At 55.5% G+C, this 18,883-nt stretch overlaps 1 protein-coding gene and 1 long non-coding RNA gene across 4 annotated transcripts; one reads left to right on the plus strand and one right to left on the minus strand.

Moving 5' to 3' along the window:
• Nucleotides 1–340: 340 nt before the first annotated feature.
• On the minus strand, nt 341–13,219 carry LOC123652483. Its single transcript, XR_006741854.1, has 3 exons — nt 13,184–13,219; nt 1,418–1,420; nt 341–528 (listed from the first exon to the last, which is right to left on the minus strand). It is a non-coding gene; the product is annotated as an uncharacterized LOC123652483 (long non-coding RNA).
• CLEC18C (C-type lectin domain family 18 member C) lies at nt 2,053–15,106 on the plus strand. 3 transcript variants are annotated; one of them, XM_036441047.2, is made up of 13 exons: nt 2,057–2,176; nt 2,296–2,540; nt 3,095–3,186; nt 5,664–5,903; nt 9,838–9,935; nt 10,332–10,453; nt 10,625–10,732; nt 11,368–11,460; nt 11,851–11,957; nt 12,509–12,638; nt 12,906–13,002; nt 14,136–14,227; nt 14,701–15,106. In XM_036441047.2, exons 2-13 carry the CDS (start codon nt 2,402–2,404, stop codon nt 14,736–14,738), a joined length of 1,356 nt encoding a protein of 451 aa, XP_036296940.1. In that variant the 5' UTR covers nt 2,057–2,176; nt 2,296–2,401; the 3' UTR covers nt 14,739–15,106. The 3 variants fall into 3 exon arrangements, with proteins under 3 accessions (XP_045438644.1, XP_036296940.1, XP_045438645.1); XM_045582688.1 differs by lacking the exons at nt 14,136–14,227; nt 14,701–15,106 and adding an exon at nt 13,279–13,571 and having other exon boundaries at nt 2,053–2,176; XM_045582689.1 differs by lacking the exons at nt 14,136–14,227; nt 14,701–15,106 and adding an exon at nt 13,279–13,571 and having other exon boundaries at nt 2,086–2,176; nt 2,301–2,540.
• Nucleotides 15,107–18,883: the final 3,777 nt, after the last annotated feature.

Consider the following 18,883-nt stretch of genomic DNA (forward strand, 5'->3'; position numbering starts at 1 on the left):
ACTGCCAGGGCGGCACTCTAACTTCTAGCTGCTAGGGCGGTGTCCTAACTTTTAGTTGCTAGAGTGGTGTCTTTACCGGCGCTGCTCTGATTCAACCAGCGGCTGACTCCAGCTGAGTTGCCATGGGAACATTCCCAGGTGGGGCTAGCTATGGGGGAGGATCAGGAAGGGGAGTTGCAGAGATCCTCCGGAGCAAGACGTGCTAAGGGGCAGGTTAATCTTTAGCTTCTGGCCAAACCCGCAGGGCACCGCATAACTTCTGCTAGAAGGAACTTAATTCTAAGATGGAGTTGTATTTTCTTAAGACGAAGTTGCTTGTCTCAACTCTGATGGCTCCCAACACGGGGGCTCTGAGGAGTTAGGCTCTCTAAGGTGACCGGTCACCTGTCTGCGTTCCTATTGGTGAGACCCAGACAACCTGGAGCAAGTGAGTGTGTGTAGGGACCATGGGGGCCTCCTGTTCTGGCCAGAGTGGTCCCCCCAAAGCACCTCCGCTGACCCACACTGACCGAAGGGAAGGCTGGGGTCCTTTTTGCCCATCTGTGAAATGGGGCTAATCCTGTAGTGCAGTGTTTCCCCAAGTGTGGTACGCATACCCCTAGGGGTTACGGGAAGAGTTTGGTGGGGATATGCACTGCACCGTGCTTAGCTGCGCCTAATTCTACGTTCTCATGAGTACGAGGGGTACTTAGCGTTACGAAAATTATAGAAGGGGTACCCATATGTCAAAAGTTTGGGAAACACTGTTAAGTGATATTAGTTTACTGCCGTTGGCCATATTACCTGACCAGTAGGTGGCGCTGTGGCATATGAATTCACAGGTTTCCTGCGTTGAGAGAGCCCCTCCTACAGAGTGCAGGATGTCAGGATTAATCAAATCTCCCCTGAGAGGAGATAATCCAGTGTGACTCCTGTGTACGCCAAGGACTGAGAAGATGCTCCTTTGGTGAAGCCTTGAAGGAGGGATGGGCCCGTCTCCTCCCACTGTCCTTCCTAAGCGGGGCTCTGTAGAGTCGGGGCCCCTCAGACACTTGGATCTGGGGCATCCTTGGACTCAAGGCTCTCAGAGTCCTAGATGGAAGGGCTCGTTGAGGTTGGTCAAGAGAATGACTTTGGAGCTGGCCTGGCCTGGGTCTGAATGCCAGCATTCAAGTATTCAGTGTTCAGATATTCTCTACGGACCTGGAAAATGAGCTCTCCTGCCACACTCCCTCTTTCTCCCCACTTGCCACCTATTTTTTAACTTTGTTTTTATTTTCTTTTTTTGGATTAAACCATTATTATTTACAAGCCTACTTGCATCTCAGCAAAGCTCCCAGGGAGTTGACACCGGGCTCAGAGAGTGTCAGGCCGGGGGTCAGGGGTTGCACAAACTCCAGAAGGAAGAGGTAGTTGGCTTGCAAGGGTGGCTGAATACCCTCTGATCCGCGCTGTAGGGAACGTGGACAATTTGCCTGTGGCCTGCAAGGCAGCCTTTTGTTTTTCTAAGAAACGTGAGCCATGGTGCAGATCAATATATTCTCTTCGGATTGCGTAGCCGTGGCCAGACCCCGAGGATCATGGCAAGTTGCTGCCCCCTAACTACACCAGCTGTTTGTCTAGGGGCCAACGTGTTCCCTGCAGGACTCAGGCTAGCCAAGGCTGTCACGTGCTGTCCTGCCTCTTGCCTTGCCTGCTCCTGGCCAGTAGTCACATGGGAGACCGCGGGGGGGAGAGGGAGGGTGTGAGGGGAGCCAGCCCCCACACGACCCAGACAGACTTTCCTAGAGCACCCTTTCCTCCCAGCCCACTTCCCTCGAGCCTACAGCCCCAGTGCCCGCCCACCCACCGACGGCACCTGTCTGGTGTACAGTTACCACCTGCCCATGTTTAATTCATGGCTGGGGGCTGGGACTAGCTTCCCAAGAAAGGAAAGAACTCCCCTGGGGTCTTGCCCAGTTCCTGCCCGCACGCAGGGCACACGGCTGAGGCCCCAGCCTCCCGCCTGGGCTTGGGGCTGGGAGTGGGAAGCCTCTGAGGAAGGACACTGTCCCGGCCAGGGCACCGCCATCACTTGTTAATCCGCAGCCCTGGAATGTCCGTGGGCCAATCAGCAAGGCCCGCAAGGGCACCCGAGGCTGTGAGGACCCTGCAATGATTAGCAGGGGCCACGGGGTCAGTGCACACCGCCTGGCTGGTAGGTCGGCGGTTGGGGGGCGGCTGGGATTGCAGCTTCTATCCCTTTCATGCCAGCCTGGATGGGAGGCTTGTTTGGACACAATGATTACTCACCAGCCTCCTCCTTTTGTCTGCCAGCCCAGCCTGACTCCTCGAGATTGTGAATAGCTCCGTCCAGCCTGGGAAGCGAGAGCCGGACGCTGGTCGGCGGAGCCAGGCTGCTCCCAGATCGCCCTGCAGACCCATGCTGTGGCTGGAGCCCTCCTCCGGGCTGGGGGGCCGCGGGCCTGGCCTCCTGCCCGTGCTCCTGGCTCTGCTTAGCGTGGCCTGGGCAGAGGTGCGGCCGCTCCAGCTGCGGGAGGAGCAGGCGCCAATGCCCGGAGGTAAGGGGCCCCGGGCGAGGCCAGATGGAGGAGCTATGGTGTGGCTCAGGGGCTCTAGGGGGCTTCTAGAAGCTAGCTCGAGGTGTGAGCCCTGTGCATGCGGATGTGGTCTAAAGAGCAGCCCTCGGCCCGTCCAGGGGCCAAGAGCCGAGATGAGTGGGGGACGAGGAAGAATGAAGGGCAGCGGGCCCAGGCCTGGGGGTCAAGGAGGAATGAAGCCTAGAGTTTGCAGTTGGGGCCCTAGGAGGAGCCCGAGCCAGGGGGCTTCCATGAGCTCAGGGCCAGTGTCCTCCTCACACCCAACCCCCAGCCCCTATGGCCCCTATCTCCCCACGCCCAGCTCTCAGCCAAGCTCCTTTACACCTGTCCCTCTCACCACGACTCTTCTCCACCTCTTAGTCCCCCATCTCTTTGCTCCGGGTCCTCCTGTCCCACCTCAGGTCTTGTTTCCTAAGGACAGGATTGCATTCTCCTCTTGACATGGTGACCCCACCCCGTCAGCCAGGGCACGGGCTCCGTGGCTCCGGGGGCCCTGACCTTGTCTCCCACCCCAGCCCTGAGCAGGAAGGAGGGTTTCCTGCTCCTCTCCCTGCACAACCGCCTGCGCAGCCGGGTGCACCCCCCTGCGGCCAACATGCAGAGACTGGTGAGTGCCCGCCCGGCCCGGCTCATGGAGGGGGGGGTGGAGGGGCAGTCCCCAACAGGGCTCATGGGGCCCTGCGGGCACCAGGCGCCTTCCACCTGAGCAGAGCAGAAGGGGCAGCCAGCCCTCCTGGCCCGCAGCGGGATGGGCCTGGTTGCTGGGGGCTCCGCAGCTTCCTGCTTCCCAGAAGGGCCCTCCTTTGGCCTTTCCTCACCTCCCACCCGGTCGTCCTGGAGACCAGGAGGCATGGAAGGAGCTTCACAAAGGAGTCCCAGCAGGATGGAGAGAGAAGCATCCCGCTCAGGGGAGGGGCTTGTGTGGGGCCGGGACCCAGTGCTTGCTTCCTCACGGGTTTGTCTGGGAAAAGGAGGCCCCTCTAAGTTCCCTGCTCATTCACGGGGACTACGGTCAGTGGTACAGGGTTTCCCACCACCCCTGGCTGGGGCTCTGGGGTTGGAGGTGTCTTCCTGAGGCCCAGAAATTCTGCCCCCACGGTGTGGGTCCTCAGCTACCCAAGCCGATGCTCACAGGCCTGGGAGGGAGGGAGGGCCGGGGTGGGAGCGGGCAGGGCTCCCCATGACTGCCTCCCACAGACGCCGCCTCCCCTGGCTGAGCACGGTGACCTTGAGAGCTCTGGGTCAGTTTCCCAGGCGGTGGGGGTGGGACCGGGAAGGGGGGGGGGGGTCACCTCTCCCACTTTCCCTGCGCTGCAGTGGCTCTGCCCCTCCTTCAGGCCCAGGTCCTGGCACCCACGCCCCTTCCCACACTCTGGTGTGAGGGCACCCTGATCAGCTGTTTCTACGCTTTTCTTTTTTTAATGTATATTATTTATTTATTTTTTAATAGAGAGGAAGGGAGAGGGATAGAGAGTTAGAAACATCGATGAGAGAGAAACATCGATCAGCTGCCTCCTGCACACCTCCTACTGGGGATGTGCCCGCAACACGGGTACATGCCCTTGACCGGAATCAAACCTGGGACCCTTCAGTCTGCAGGCTGACGCTCTATCCACTGAGCCAAACCGATCAGGGTGCCGTTTCTACACTTTTTTTTTTTTTTTTTTTTTTGCCCTCTTTGCCAAACTCTTAGAAAACAGCGTTTCACAAAAGATGCAAAAAGAAGTCCCCACACAGCCTCCCTCATACCTGTGGCTTGGTCCTGGGCACCCCCGTGGGCTTCTACAGCTTTTTTCCCCGTGGGGTTGAGGCGCTGGGGGTGGCTCAGGGCTGCTGAGGGGCCCCAGTGGGCCCTGTTGCTCCCAGCTCTAGCCCCACAGGCAGTAAAGTCACTATGGCCCCTTGCTGTGAGTCAGGCCCTCAGCAATGCACTCTCATCCCTGCATCCATTTATTTTACTTTATTTTTAAAAATATGTTTTTATTGATTTCAAAGAGGAAGGGAGAGAGAGATAGAAACATCCAGGATGAGAGAGAATCATAAATCAGCTGCCTCCTGCACACCCCCTATTGGAGATCAAGCCCACAAACTGGGCATGTGCCCTGACTGGGAATTGAACCCTGACTTCTTGGTTCATAGATCAACGCTCAACCACTGAGCCACTGAGCCGGCTGGGCCCTGCATCCATTTAATCCTCAAGACAGTCTCAGCCTATGGGTGCCTTAGTGTTCCCATTTTACAGATGGGAAATGGGGATGTTGAGTCTTATGCAGATTAGGGGACTGCTGGAGGTCCCACAGCCATGATGAGGTGTCTAGGTGGCCCAGGGCATGGCGACCGGATTCTATACGTCATCCTGCCCGCAGAGGGCCTTGTTTCAGAGGAGGGGGTGCTGAGGGGTCAGGGTGCGGGGAGGTCCGCTGGTGCCTGGGTAGGGAGAGCAGATTACAGCTGCTCCAAAACACTCTGCTCTCTGGGACCAAAGAGACCTCCAACACCCTCGCCGGCCCCCTTCCCTGTGGGTGCCCTTCACACGCCAAGGCCGGGGTGGGTAGGGGAATAGGGTACAGAGGCCCGGCTGCTGCAGCTTTTGGCATCACAGAAGGGAAGCCGAGTGGGATCAGCTGGGCATGGCCAGGGCCAGGCGTACCTCATGGCCAACCCAGAACCAGTATGGAAGGCGTGGGCATTGCCCGTGCGCTCATTCCCAGGCGGGAAAGATTACTGCAGAGACCCATCCCGGCGCCTGGGCTGGCATTGCTCCCTCCGGGGCACCTGTCCCCCCAGGATGGTGGTGCCGGGATCAGGGCCTGAGGGTGCCCACAGGGGTCAGGAGGATGGAGGCATCCAGTCCTGGGTGGAGCCGGCTTGGGGCTGGTCCTTTCCCAAAGCACCTTGGAGAGCTCTGGGCTGGTCCTACCAGACCTTCCCCGGCCCGGTGAACTGGGTAAAACCCGCGCAGAGCGGCCAGGCAGCCGAGCAGGACACCTGGCCCAGAGCTCTCTGCAGCTAGCAACCCCGGGGATGTGGGGAGGATGGCAAGGGAGAGCCCCCTGCTGATGTTTCTGTTTGTACCGCCCCCAGGACTGGAGTGAGAGCCTCGCCCGACAGGCTCAGGCCAGGGCAGCCCTCTGTGGCGTCCCAACCTCAAGCCGGGCGCCCACGCAGGCGGCCACTTCACAGGTGGGCTGGAACGTGCAGCTGCTGCCCGTGGGCGTGGCGCCCTTCGTCCACGTGGTGGGCCTGTGGTTTGCGGAAGGCCAGCGGTACAGCCACGAGGCGGCTGGGTGTGCCCTCAACGCCACCTGCAGCCACTACACTCAGGTGAGGCCAGGGTGCGGGCTCAGAGGGGCTAGAGATTGTCCTAAGATGAGTGGTTGCTTGTCCTCCAATTTGTGTGCTTTTACCTTTAAGAAATATTTATTCTTGCCGAAACCGGTTTGGCTCAGCAGTAGAGCGTCGGTCTGCGGACTGAAAGGCCCCGGGTTCGATTCCGGTCAAGGGCATGTACATTGGTTGTGGGCACATCCCCGGTGGGGGCTGTGCAAGAGGCAGCTGGTCGATGTTTCTCTCTCATCGATGTTTCTAGCTCTCTCTCTCTCTCTCTTCCTCTCTGTAAGAAATCAATAAAATATATTTTTAAAAAAATAAAAAATATTTATTCTTATTGATTTCAGAAAGAAAGATAAAAAAAATCAGTGATGAGAGAGAATCCTTGATCGGCTCCCTCCTGAATGCCCCACAATAAGGGTCAAACCCGCCACCCAGGCATGAGTCCGATTGGGAATTGAACTGTGACCTCCTGTTCATAGGTTGATGCTCAACCACTGAGCCATGCCAGTTTTGCTTTTTTTCAGGGCACATACATAGGTTGTGGGATTGACCCTTGGGGTGTGAACAGGAGGCAACTGATTGATGATATTTTCTCTCTCTCTTGCTCTCGCTCTCTCTCTTTCTCTTCCTTCCTGTCTCTCTCAAAAATCAGTAAAAAGATATCCTCGGGTGAAGATTAAAAGTTTTATTACAGAAAATTTCAAACATATACAAAAAGGTCACATGATATAATAAACCCCATGTACCTGTCACCCAGCTTCCACAATTATCAGCTCCAGCTGGTTTGGCTCGGTGGATAGAGTGTCAGCCAGCAGACTGAAGGGTGCCAGCTTTGATTCCAGTAAAGGGCATATGCCCGGGTTGCAGGCTTGATCCCCAGTGTGAGGCATGCAAGAGGCAGCCGATCGCGGTGCGGGCTGTCGGACGAGGGGCGGTGTTGCTTTTCGGGGAGACGGGAAGCAGAAGCCCCAAAGTGCACATTAACTCAGGCATCTCTTTTCCTTTCTCCTCTTCTTCTTGGCCGGTTCTTTGTTCTGGTCCCCGTGCTCTGATGCAGCGGCCTAGGGGGAGGAACGCCCTGCTCAGAGGCCCGGAAATAAACTCAGATCCTTTATCTTCAAAAAAAAAAAAAGGCAGCCGATCAATGATTCTTGCTCAGACTTGATGTTTCTATCTTTCTCTCCCTCTCTGAAATCAATAAAAATATATTTTAAAATATAGAAGGAAAAGGAAGAAATGGTCATTAATCATTTCAGATTTTTTGTTTCTTCTTGAGAGAGTTTTGCCAACTTCTATTTCATAGAAAACTGTCCATTCTGTGTTTTCCAATGTATTGATCATAGTTGTTCTTTTCAAAAAAATGTGTTGCAAAGTTTATTTTATGAGTTAGTTATAAATAGGTAGCCATTCATTCTCTTGACTTTTAGAACTAGCCATTCAGATTCTAAAAAATGTATTGGTAATAGAAAAAAAATGATTGGTGGTTTGCTTTTCATTAACATCCAATTCTAAAGGTAATAGAAACTCCTTGAATCTGTACAATAGAATGGCAGTTAGATGGTGTCAGTGAGAAAACAAATACTTCATAGTTGTTCATTATTTAACAGAGATTTTTAAAACTAGAATTAAACAGAGATTTTAAAGTATTTACTGTATAGCTAATGTCCTTTTAAAAGTCCCACATTTATTTGTGCCTTCTCTCTTTTAGTCTTTTTTCAGAGGTTTTTCTATTTGAACAAATCTGCTTTTTCTTTGTCTTCATTTAATTTTTTTTGTTCATTTCTGTTTTTATTTTTATTTTTTTCTTCTATTTTATTCAACTTACTCTATTATCTCTTTTTATATTCGTGATATGGGTTCTTAGCTCATTGATTTTAAGTATTTTTCATTACTGCTTTATGCATTTAAAGCTATAGATTTCTCCCTAAACTTTGCTAGCCACATTCTATCATATAAGTTTGATAGTGTTTTCAACGTCATTTAAGTTCTAAGTGTTTCCTACTTCCATTATGATGTTGCCTTTGATTTTAAAATGTATATTTAAATTTCTAAACTATACTTTCTTCTTTACTTCTAAATTACTTACTCTGGATTTTATTGCATGGAAGTCATAGAACATGGCCTATAGGATATTGGTTCTTTGGTAATGGATGAATCTTGCTTTGTGGTTTGCTAATGGGGTCAACATTTGGAAAAATTCCATGAATTCCTAAAAAGAATGCATATTCTACCCAGCCAGTGTGGCTCAGTAGTTGAGCGTCCATTTATGAACCAGGAAATCATAATTGGATTCCCAGTCAGGGCACATGCCCAGGTTGTGGGCTCGATTCCCAATAGGGGGCCTGCAGGAGGCAGCAGATCAATGATTCTCTCTCATCGTTGATGTTTCTCTCTCTCCCTCTCGCTTCCTCTTTAAATATATATATATATATATATATATATATATATATATATATATATATATATATATTTAAAAAATGCATATTCTTTCATTGTTGGACACATACGTATGACCACATGTTCATCTCTCCCTGCCTCATACCTGTCTTTTATTTGTTTGTTAATCCTCACTCAAGGATATTATTTCATTGATTCTCAGGGAGAGTGGAAGAGAGAGGGAAAGACAGACGGAAACGCTGATGTGAGAGAAACACAGAGATTGATTGCCTCCTGCGTGAGCCCTGACCAGAGCCCACGCCGGGGAGGAGCCTGCAACCAAGGCACGTCCTTGACCGGAATCGAACCCGGGACCCTTTGGTCCACAGGTCAATGCTCTCTCCACTGAGCCAAACCAGCTTAGAGCCACACCTATCATTTTTAACGGCTACCAATTTGCTTAGCTCTTCTTGTGCTTTGACCACTTGTTCTATATCCACATTGTCACTGAATCTAAAACTTTAAATCTAAGTTTTGAACACTGTTAGCAACCTGTATTGATTAGCTTTGGATGCACCCACACTCCCCCACAATGTAGCATCTTACAATTCGGCAAATACACAATTTGCGTTGGGATCAGCTGGGAGGTTCTTCTGGTCTTGGCTGGGCCCACTCATGCAACTCAATCAGCTGTGGGGTTGGCAGAAGCTGGCTGCTAAAGTGGCTCTAACTGGCTCATCTCCGCCCTAAGAGGTCTTTCAGCCTCCAGCAGGCTTGTTCATGAGGTGACTTGAGCATGGTGTTATGAGAGTGAGTAGAAATTGCAGGGTCTCCTGAGGCCTCGGTTCAAAACTGGCTCAATATCACCTCTGATATTGGCCACAGGGCCAGCCAGACTCAGGGTATGGGAAAGAGAGTACTTCTCTTGACACAAAGAACTGCAAAGCCACATTTAAAAAGGAGCTGAAGCCGGGACCGGTTTGGCTCAATGGATAGAGCGTCGGCTTGGGGACTGAAGGGCCCCAGGTTCAATTCCGGTCAAGGGCATGTACCTTGGTTGCGGGCATATCCCCAGTAGGGGGTGTGCAAGAGGCAGCTGATCGATTACTCTCTTTCATTGATGTTTCGAACTCTCTATCTCTCTCCCTTCCACTCTGTACAAAAATCAATAACATATATTAAAAAAATAAATAAAATAAAAAATAAAAAGGAGCTGAAGCAAGAAGTGCGGCCAGAGTTTTTGCAATCTGTCACAAGGTTTTCACGTCCAAGTCTTCCTGTAGCATCTCTCCTCCACCCCTCCACAATCTCCCCTCCTTTCAGGTACCTGCCTGCCCTCACCCTCCACTCCCCTGAACACCCAGACAGCGTCCCAGGCCATTCCCACCCATCCTTACGGCCCTGATCATCATAGCTGCTACTCTTGAGGCCCCCAGGGAGGCGAGGGAGCTGCCTGCCTGCCTCGTTTGGGGCCAGAGCATCACCTGTGCTGCTGGCCCCAGTCTGGGGGTGGCCCGATAGGACTTCTGAGCCACTGTGTCTCCCGCAGCTCGTGTGGGCCACCTCGAGCCAGCTGGGCTGTGGGCGTCATCCCTGCTCTGGGGACCAGGCCGGGATGGAAGCCTTTGTCTGTGCCTACTTTCCTGGGTAAGCTCCCCCCCCGCCCCGGGGCTGTCAGGCTGGGGCGAGGACACGTTCAACCTGGAAGAGGTGTCTACCACTCACCCACAAGGCCTTTACCCCTAGATCTCCACCCTGTGGGAGAGAGGGAAGAAGGGGGTTAGGGATTGGGTGCCGAGGTGGCAGCACCACAATCCTGGCCCCGCAGGAGTGGAGTCTCCTCGGATGGATGCCTCCTCCTGGAAGCACTCTCTGCTTGCAGGAGATGTTCCAGGATTCCTTGGGAGGCCCTCTCTCCTTTTCCGGGAAATCTCCCAGTCTCACCCAGCTCCCCAAGTCCCCTGGCTGAGCTGAGGGGCGGGTGGGTGGGGCAGGCTGATGGCGGGGGTCCTCCCAGCCTCTCTCCAGTGCTTACTCTCACAGAGGCAACTGGGAGGTCAACGGGCAGCCAATCGTCCCCTACAAGAAGGGCGCCTGGTGTTCGCTCTGCACGGCCAGCGTCTCGGGCTGCTTCAAGGCCTGGGACCACGCAGGCGGGCTCTGTGGTAAGTGCCCCCTTACCCGCCTCCTCCTGTGGGAGCGGGCAGCTGAGAGCGTGACGGGCGATTGGAGAAAGTGGCAGCACCCCGAGGGGCTGTCCCAGAAGCCTGGGCCCAGCCCCCGGGAGGCACCTGCCTGAGGCAGCCCCTCTCAGAGGTCCCTCCTTCTCTGGCCAGAGGTCCCCAGGAACCCCTGTCGCATGAGCTGCCGGAACCACGGACAGCTCAACGTCAGCACCTGCCGCTGCCTCTGCCCCCCTGGCTACACGGGCAGATTCTGCCAAGGTGAGGCGCCCCGGAGTTGTAGACCATAGCGGCCTAAGGGGCCCGGCGAGGGGAGTCTGGGCCTGGCGCACACTCAGGCAGCCCGTGGGGGTGAGGAGGGGCTGAGCCCAGTGCATGTGGGCATGTGTGTGCACACAGGCGCTGTGTGGTATGTCCAGGGGCTGTGCTGCACTCTGTGAATGAGTTTGAGGGAGTACCAAGTGTGCTGGGGGGAGGGGGGTGCTTGCTGATTTGAGCACTGCACATAGTCATTCAACAAGCATCCATTGAGCACCGACTGTCGGCAAGACCCTGAGCTGTGCAGGGGGCAGGGGGAGGGGGTTCAAAACAGAATCAGGAGTGGCCCCCATACATCCTGAGGTGGTGGAAGGCAGACTTAGGGTTCAAAGTGGATTCCTCTCCCATTGTCTCCCCTCCCCAGCTCTGTGGCCACGGCCAGGTCACCACCCCGACCCCAATTTGCTTCTCTCTACAAGATCAAACCAAAGACGCCCAGAGGGGCAGCGGTTGGGAGCCCTGGGAGGGGACCTCTCTGTGGTTGGCCAGTCCCTGCATGTCCGCAGCCTGGCCTGCGGGGGGCAGCATGGGGTGGAGGGTTGTGGCTGAGCGCAGGCCCCTCCCGCCCTGTCCTGCAGTGCGGTGCAGCATGCAGTGCGTGCATGGCCGGTTCCGGGAAGAGGAGTGCTCCTGTGTCTGTGACGTCGGCTACGGGGGAGCCCAATGTGCCAGTGAGTTCTGACCCCAGGCCCCCAACAAGCCGGGCCCTCCCAGGACCCCCTGGATAGGGTACCGGGTCTGGCTCGGGCCACCGCATAATTGCCTGCCGTACACATCTCTTCCCAGTTCCATGGTCAGTGATATTAATACCTTGAAATGGGCCACGGAATGGGTACTTACACCATGGGAATTGGCAAATGCTACAAATCACAGATTGATTGATTGATTGATTGATTGATTTTGAGGCCGAGAGCTGGCTTTTATACATTTACCAGCACACCACTGGCCCCACCCACTCTCCAGGGAGTGGTACCTTGAGCTCAGCTCCCTGGCAGGGTGGGAGGGGTGACGATTTTAACATGAGGTGCTTACACGCAAACTCACACTCCCCCTGCCCCCAGCCAAGGTGCACTTTCCCTTCCACACCTGTGACCTGAGGATCGACGGAGACTGCTTCATGGTGTCTCCAGAGGCGGACACCTATTACGGAGCCAAGATGAAATGCCAGGTGACAGCTGACCCCTGCCTCCCCAGGAAGCCCCTCCCCTCTAGGGTCTCAAGGACTAAGGAGGGATCCTGGGCTAAGGGGCGGTTCCTTCAACATCTTCTCATCATTAGCATGAAGCAGGGGTGTCCACTCAGAGCCATGGAGACCAGGAGGTCTCACAATGAGCCGAGGGCCCCGTCTAAGGAGCTGTCCTGACTCAGCTCCAGCTGCCGGCTGCCAACAGGGATCCGAGTCAGGAAGGCCAGAACTAGGGATTTTTCAGAACCAGAAATCCAGATTTTCATTGGCATGTCTAGAATTATTCATGTTGGCAGCCAACTCAAATGTGTCTAAGGCACTGAGCAAGCAAACCAAAACCCTCCAGTGGCAGGACCCCGCCAGGCTGGGCCCCGGTGCAGGCGGGGGAGAGGAAGGGGGAGGCTGTGGGGTGGGGGGAAGGCGACGACAGCACAGCCAGTACGCGTATTTGCCATTCGTGGCCGTGGTGGGGCAGCAAGGGCTGCCTGAGCTCTGGGTCTCTGCCGTCATGACCCAGAGCGGGGGTTACACAGGGGAAGGGCGGGGTGCTCGCCCAGATCGAGAGCCAGAAGGTACAGGACATCCTTGCCTTCTACCTGGGCCGCCTGGAGACCACCAACGAGGTGACCGACAGCGACTTTGAGACCAGGAACTTCTGGATCGGTAAGTGTGGGGGGGCTGGGGCGCCCCCCAGGAATCTGGGCCGTGGAAACCAGAGCACCCACCCACCAGCAGAGAGCGCGGCGGGGAGGAAGGCTCGGAGCCCCATGGGGCCCGCAGTCAGGCTGGCTCCCCCTGCCCTGGGGAGGGAGCTGCCGTGAGAGAGAACCACTGGGGAACGCGAGAGCAGAGAGGGGGCTTCAGGGCCGGGACCAGGCAAGCACGAGGCCGCGGGCTCAGGCTCCAGCCCTCCTGGACTGCCCGGCCCAGGGCTCACCTACAAGACCGCCAAGGACGCCTTCCGCTGGGCCACCGGGGAGCACCAGGCCTTCACCAGCTTTGCCTTTGGGCAGCCTGACAACCAGGGGTGAGTCTGGGCTGCCCTCCCTCCCCTGAGCCCTCCCTCTCCCCAGGGCCTGCTCACTAAGCCCTAAGATCCCACTGAAGAACCTCCACCAGCCTGGCCGAGCCTCCTGCTATCCGGTGCCAGGAGGTCAGGGCACAGCCGGGGGTGGGCATGGGGCTGAGATGAGGATGTTCCAGGGAACCCAAGGAGGCTTTATCCGTGCTTCCCTCCTCCCCCATCCCCATGGTCCTCCCCGTCAACTGTCCATCCCCCTCCCCAGCCCTGTGTCTGTGTCAGTGCACCGATTCCCGGATTCTGTGGCCACCCACCCACCCACCTGCATCACAGCATCCACCCACCAGCCAGCCTGCATGGAGTGCCTTCTGGTTCTGTGGTCCTGCCCTGGTCTTCAGAGCCTAGGAATGCCTGGGGTGGGGTGACAGGGGTGGAGGTGGTCAGGCTGTGTGGCCACCCAGGGCTCCAACTATCTCACCTCCCACCCCCCCCACAACTATCTCACCCAGACCCCCCTCCTTGAAGGCAGCCAGGCCTATGCCTCTGGCCCATCACCTAAAGCCGCGGTCGGCAAACTGAGGCTCCCGAGCCACACGCGGCTCTTTGGCCCCTTGAGTGTGGCTCTTCCACAAAATACCACGGCCTGGGCGAGTCTATTTTGAAGAAGTGGCGTTAGAAGAAGCTTACGCTTAAAAAATGTGGCTCTCCAAAGAAATTTCCATCGTTGTACCGTTGATATTTGGCTCTGTTGACGAAGGAGTTTGCCGACCACTGGCCTGGAGGAAGGCAGCCTGGTTGGGCTCCCAGACACAGGCTCCGTCCCAGGAGGGAGGGCATGCCTGTTCCTGGTCTGCTCCCCGCCCCGTTGGCCGGTGTGGCTGAGTGGGGCAGTGGGTGGGTGGGCAGGTGGAGTTGCTGCCCCAGGCAGGCAGTGTGCCAGGACCTCCCGGCTTCCCTGGGAACGCTGCAGGGGTCCGGGCAGGGATGGGCGCTTGGCTGGTCTGGCTCCCAGAAGCCCCACGTACAGGCTAGAGGCATGGAGGCCCCTTAGGTGCAGGTGGCCCGCTGGGGAGGAGGACCTGAGACTCCCGGACGCCTCACGTCCTCCCACCTGAGCACCCGGCACCTTGGCCCGGCAGGTTCGGCAACTGCGTGGAGCTGCAGGCCTCGGCCGCCTTCAACTGGAACGACCAGCGCTGCAAAACCCGCAACCGCTACATCTGCCGGTTCGGTGAGGGCCCTCCCCCGGCTCCCCTCCCGCGGTGCCTGTCCCCGGGGGTGGCTGCTGGCCCCATCCGGGCGCCTGGACACGCAGATCACAGGCCTAGAGAGCAGATCACACGCAAGATGCCCAGCGAGAGGCCCGGGGGGAGGGGGGGAGGTGGGCCCACACACAGCACATCCATTAGGCAGGACCTAATGCAGCCTGGCGGGGGTTCTCCAAGGTCCCGTCCTCCTGTCACAAAAGCTGCTACTGGGAGACCTGTGGGGTCCCCCAATGTTACCTGATTCTCAAGAGCCCAGTGGTGGGGGGCCGAGGTGAAGCCGAGCTCAGAACCGGCTCCCAGCAGCACCTTCTGGAAGGGTCCTGAGCTACCCAGGGGGACCCCGGCCCTGGGTGCTTCTGGACCAGGTGCAGCGGGTCCCCAAACCAGGGTGCCCGGGGCGGCCGGGGACCCTCGCTCTGTTCTGCTTCCTTCCCAGCTCAGGAGCACATTTCCCGGTGGGACCCAGGGCCCTGAGATGTTCGCCAGGCCTCTCCCCTGCCACTGCCTGGAGGTGCACCAGCCCCGCCCACCTGCCTGCCTGCCTGCCTGCCTGCCTGGAACCCGGCCAGGCCAGGACCTCAATCCCAATACCCAAAGAGGTCTCAGACCTTGCAGGAAGTGGGGCAGGGCCAACAGGAAGCCTGGCATAGGGAGAGGGGAGGGAGGCCCCCAGCCTGCTGTTGATTGGGGAGATGGGCCTTACTCAGGTGCTGAAACCAGAGCCCCAGAGAGGGGTCCGACGAGCCCACGCTTCTCCATCTGGGCTGGACCCTATGGGGCAGGCGGAGGTTCCTCGCTGCCCGGAATGCACCTCACCAGAGATTAAACTAAGTTATGAAACAGCCACGCCTGTGAATGCTCCTTTGGAAGGGGATTCAGACGAGCCAGGAGGGCCCTGGGAGGCCAGAGAGGCCCGGGCTCCCCTGCCGCTGCCTCCTGCCCAGCCTAGCCCCTCCCCTGCTCACCCCAGGGGTGTTCTCAGGCTCCTCGTCCCCGAGTGACGCATCGATTTAGGAGGCTCCTGCGTGTCCCTAATGCCCTGTTCCAGCTCCTCTCATCACGGCCTCTGTGGCTTTGTGTGCCCATCACGCCCTCTCCCTTTATTCTCTTTGCAGCGCCACGTGGTTATTTTTCTTTGTGATTGTCTACTCTGGGGTCTCTTGTGGCCCTGGCCCCCTCCTCTCCCTGCAGTGGTGCAAAGACCCGAGCAGGCACTATTGTCCGGGTCCAGGATGTGCCACGGCCCCCTGGCACATGGCCGTGTGCCCACGTCCAGTTGCTTTGCTAGTTGGAGGTAGAAGTGTGACCCGGGACCATGGGTGGGGAGGAGTGTATCCGTCACAGTTCTTACAATAGTTGCAGCCAATAGAAACAGCTCTAGCCCTGGCCGGTTTGGCTCAGTGGATGGAGCATTGGCCTGCGGACTGAGGGGTCCCAGGTTCGATTCCGGTCAAGGGCATGTACCTTGGTTGCGGGCACATCCCCAGTGTGGGGGGGTCAGGAGGTGGCTGATCAATATATCTGGCTCTCTATCCCTCTCCCTTCCTCTCTGTAAAAACATCAATAAAATATATGAAAGAAAGAAAGAAAGAAAAAAAGAAAGAAAGAAAGAAAGAGCGAGCTCTGGCTAATCGTGGCAGAAAAACGAATTTATCCCAAGGACAGTGGTGTAGACATGGGCACAGGACTTGCATAGGCAGTTCTCCAAAATGATAGGCAAAGATGTTCAATACCATTAGCCATGAAACAATCCAGACCAAACCACAGGGAGACTCCACTTCATCCCCATAAGGGTGGATGTTTCCAAAGAAACAGACCATCACAGGGTCAGGGAAGACGTGGACCACCTGGGACCCTCACGCACTGCTGGCGGGAGGGTCCCATGGTGCAGCCGCTGTGAAAAATAGCGCAGCCATTCCTCAAAAGTTACACGCAACGACCGTGACACAGCAACTCCACTCATAGGCATGTACACAGGAGGACTGAAAACAAGAAAATCCCTACACACAAAGGTCATAGCAGCATCGTTCACAACAGCCAAAAGGTAGAAATGTCCCAAACGTCCACCCATGGATGAATACGTAAGAAAATTGTGGCCCCGCGGATGTGGCTCAGAGGCCCCTGGTTCCAGTCAGGGCACATACCCGGGTTGTAGTGGGGGACGTGCGAGAGGCAGCCGATCAATTATTCTTTCTCATCGATGTTTCTATCTCTCTCTATCCCACTCCCTTCTTCTCTTTCTAAAAATGAATAACAACATAGTTAAAGAAAACTGTGGCGTGTATGCATATACATATAGTGAAAAATACCATCCAGCCATGAAACGGCATTAAGTACCCCGGGTGGATGAACCTTAAACACGCATTTTAAGTGAAAGAAGCTAATCACAACAGGCCACATCTTGCGTTATCCCGTTTACATGGGATAATGGGGGCGCTTGTGGCCCTGTCTCCTCCCTCCTCGCCCTGCAGTGCTGTAAGGACACAGGCAGGCCTAATCAGAACAGGAAAAGCCATTGAAATAAAGCAGCCGGAGAATGGGATTAGCTGCTTAATGGGTACAGATTTTACTTGAGAATGATGAAAATGCTGTGGAACTTAGGTAAATGTAGAATCTAGGTAAATCTCAGCATTGTGAATGTACTAAATGCCACCATATTGATTAATTTCATGTTACAGAAATTTCACCTCAATTTAAAAACAAAAGGGATAATGAGCCGAAACCGGTTGGGCTCAGTGGATAGAGCGTCATCCTGCGTATTGAAAGGTCCCAAGTTCGATTCCGGTCAAGGGCATGTACCTTGGTTACAAGTACAGGGTGTGCAGGAGGCAGCTGATCGATGTTTCTCTCTCATCGATGTTTCTAACTCTCTTATCTCTCTCCTTTTCTCTCCGTAAAAAATCAATAATTTTTTTTTAAAGGGAGGGATCATAATTGGTCCCAGGATCCCAGGGAGAGTCAGAGAGCCAGGCTAGGCGTCTCTGTGGCCAGAAACAGTGGCCCAGATTCTGCTACAGAGTCCGTCTGGGGACTCCAGTCACTGCTGCAGGCGCAGGAATGAGGAGTGTACTCCAGCAGCCGCGACACTGGCGCCACCTCGTGGCAACCCCACCTCTGCTCGGGCTCTGACAGTGGCCGTCCAGTGCCCTTGGAAGCCCCAAGGCCTGGTCCCTCAATGCCACAGCGAAGGACTCGCCTTGGGGGCCATCTCAGGGTTTGTGGGTGGAGGTGGCCGTCAGCTGGTCCTACCTGAGCAGTCCATGGCAGCCTTGGGCAGGAGAGCACAATGTCCTGGTTCTCCATGTCCGTCCACACACCAGTAGCATCGGCGTCATCTGGGAACACGTGAGAAAAGCAAATTCTCAGCTGCCCCAAATCTAGCTTTGTCCTGGGGAAACTCTGACGGCGAGGAGGGCTATCTGGGCTTTACGAAGACCTCAACTATTAATACTTCAAACACGGGCTCTGGCTCCAGAACCAGAGAGAGAGAGGCAAAGAGCTGGAGGCTAACGTCAAACCACCCCAACTTGAGGCCACGCTCTGCCACTTGCTAACTGTCTGACGTTGGCCAGTTACTTAACACCGAGAAGGACCAGTTGTCCCAATTTGCCTTGAACTGTCCCAGTCTGAGCAGTCAAAAGTCCCACATGTTGGGAAACCAAAGCAGTTGGTCACCCTAAAACATCTCTCTGCCTCATGTTCTTCTGTAAAATGAGGGTAAGAGAGTGAGTTAGTATATTAAAGTGTTCCTGGCGAGACAACACTGATGAATGTTAGCCATCAACATGTCATTTGTTAACTAAGTACATTTTAAGTAAGAACAATGCTTAAAACTTGTGCCTGGTGGATAGTAAATGCTCAGTAAGTCTTACCTATTCTCATGCTTCTTATAATCACCTATTAGCTAATATTATTTTTATCACAATTGATTCAGGCATCGTTGCCAGTCTCCGCACCACAGCAAGCGGATGCTCCTGGTGACCGTGTGGCAGAGATCTTGAGAACAGGACAAGGAGAAGGCTCCCATTCATGACTGTCTTGCCAGCCACAGGGAGCCCTGGGTGAGGGCCACAGATTCAGGCAGAAAGGGGTGGGTTCCAGGAGGGGCCTCAAAGTCACAAACAAAGCCCAGAACTCAATGAATGGAATGCCATTCACACATTCAGCAGACATCCCCTGAGCACCTGCCTCCTAGTGCCAGGCCCTGGATGGGCCATGGGCCGGGGGGGGGGTGGGGGTGGGGGACACGACGACGACGACCCAGCAGGAAGCAGGGTTCCCCTCCATCATCCTCCATCTCTAGGGTAGTAAATGCGGGAGGAGCCCAGAAATGAGACAACCTTCCCATGCCTGGTGCACAGATGGCTCCATTGCTTGACTTCTCAGCCCCCCATCCCCTGAATTGGGTTCAGCTGACTCTCGACTTCCCACTAAGAGAGGGCAGTGGGGTGTTCGCTCTTGGGCCCAGACTGGCTGCTCCCTTGGCTCTCACTCGGAGCATTCAGGCCATTTCAGACACAGCCGGCCCAGGGGTTTGGCCCAGAGGCAGCTGTGGGGGTGTGGACATGGCAATGGGGCAGGCAGGCGGGCAGGCAGGCAGGGGGAGAACACCAAAGGAT

Source organism: Pipistrellus kuhlii, unplaced genomic scaffold, assembly GCF_014108245.1.
Source record: "Pipistrellus kuhlii isolate mPipKuh1 unplaced genomic scaffold, mPipKuh1.p scaffold_m20_p_17, whole genome shotgun sequence".
In the NCBI taxonomy this organism is placed as follows: domain Eukaryota; kingdom Metazoa; phylum Chordata; class Mammalia; order Chiroptera; family Vespertilionidae; genus Pipistrellus; species Pipistrellus kuhlii.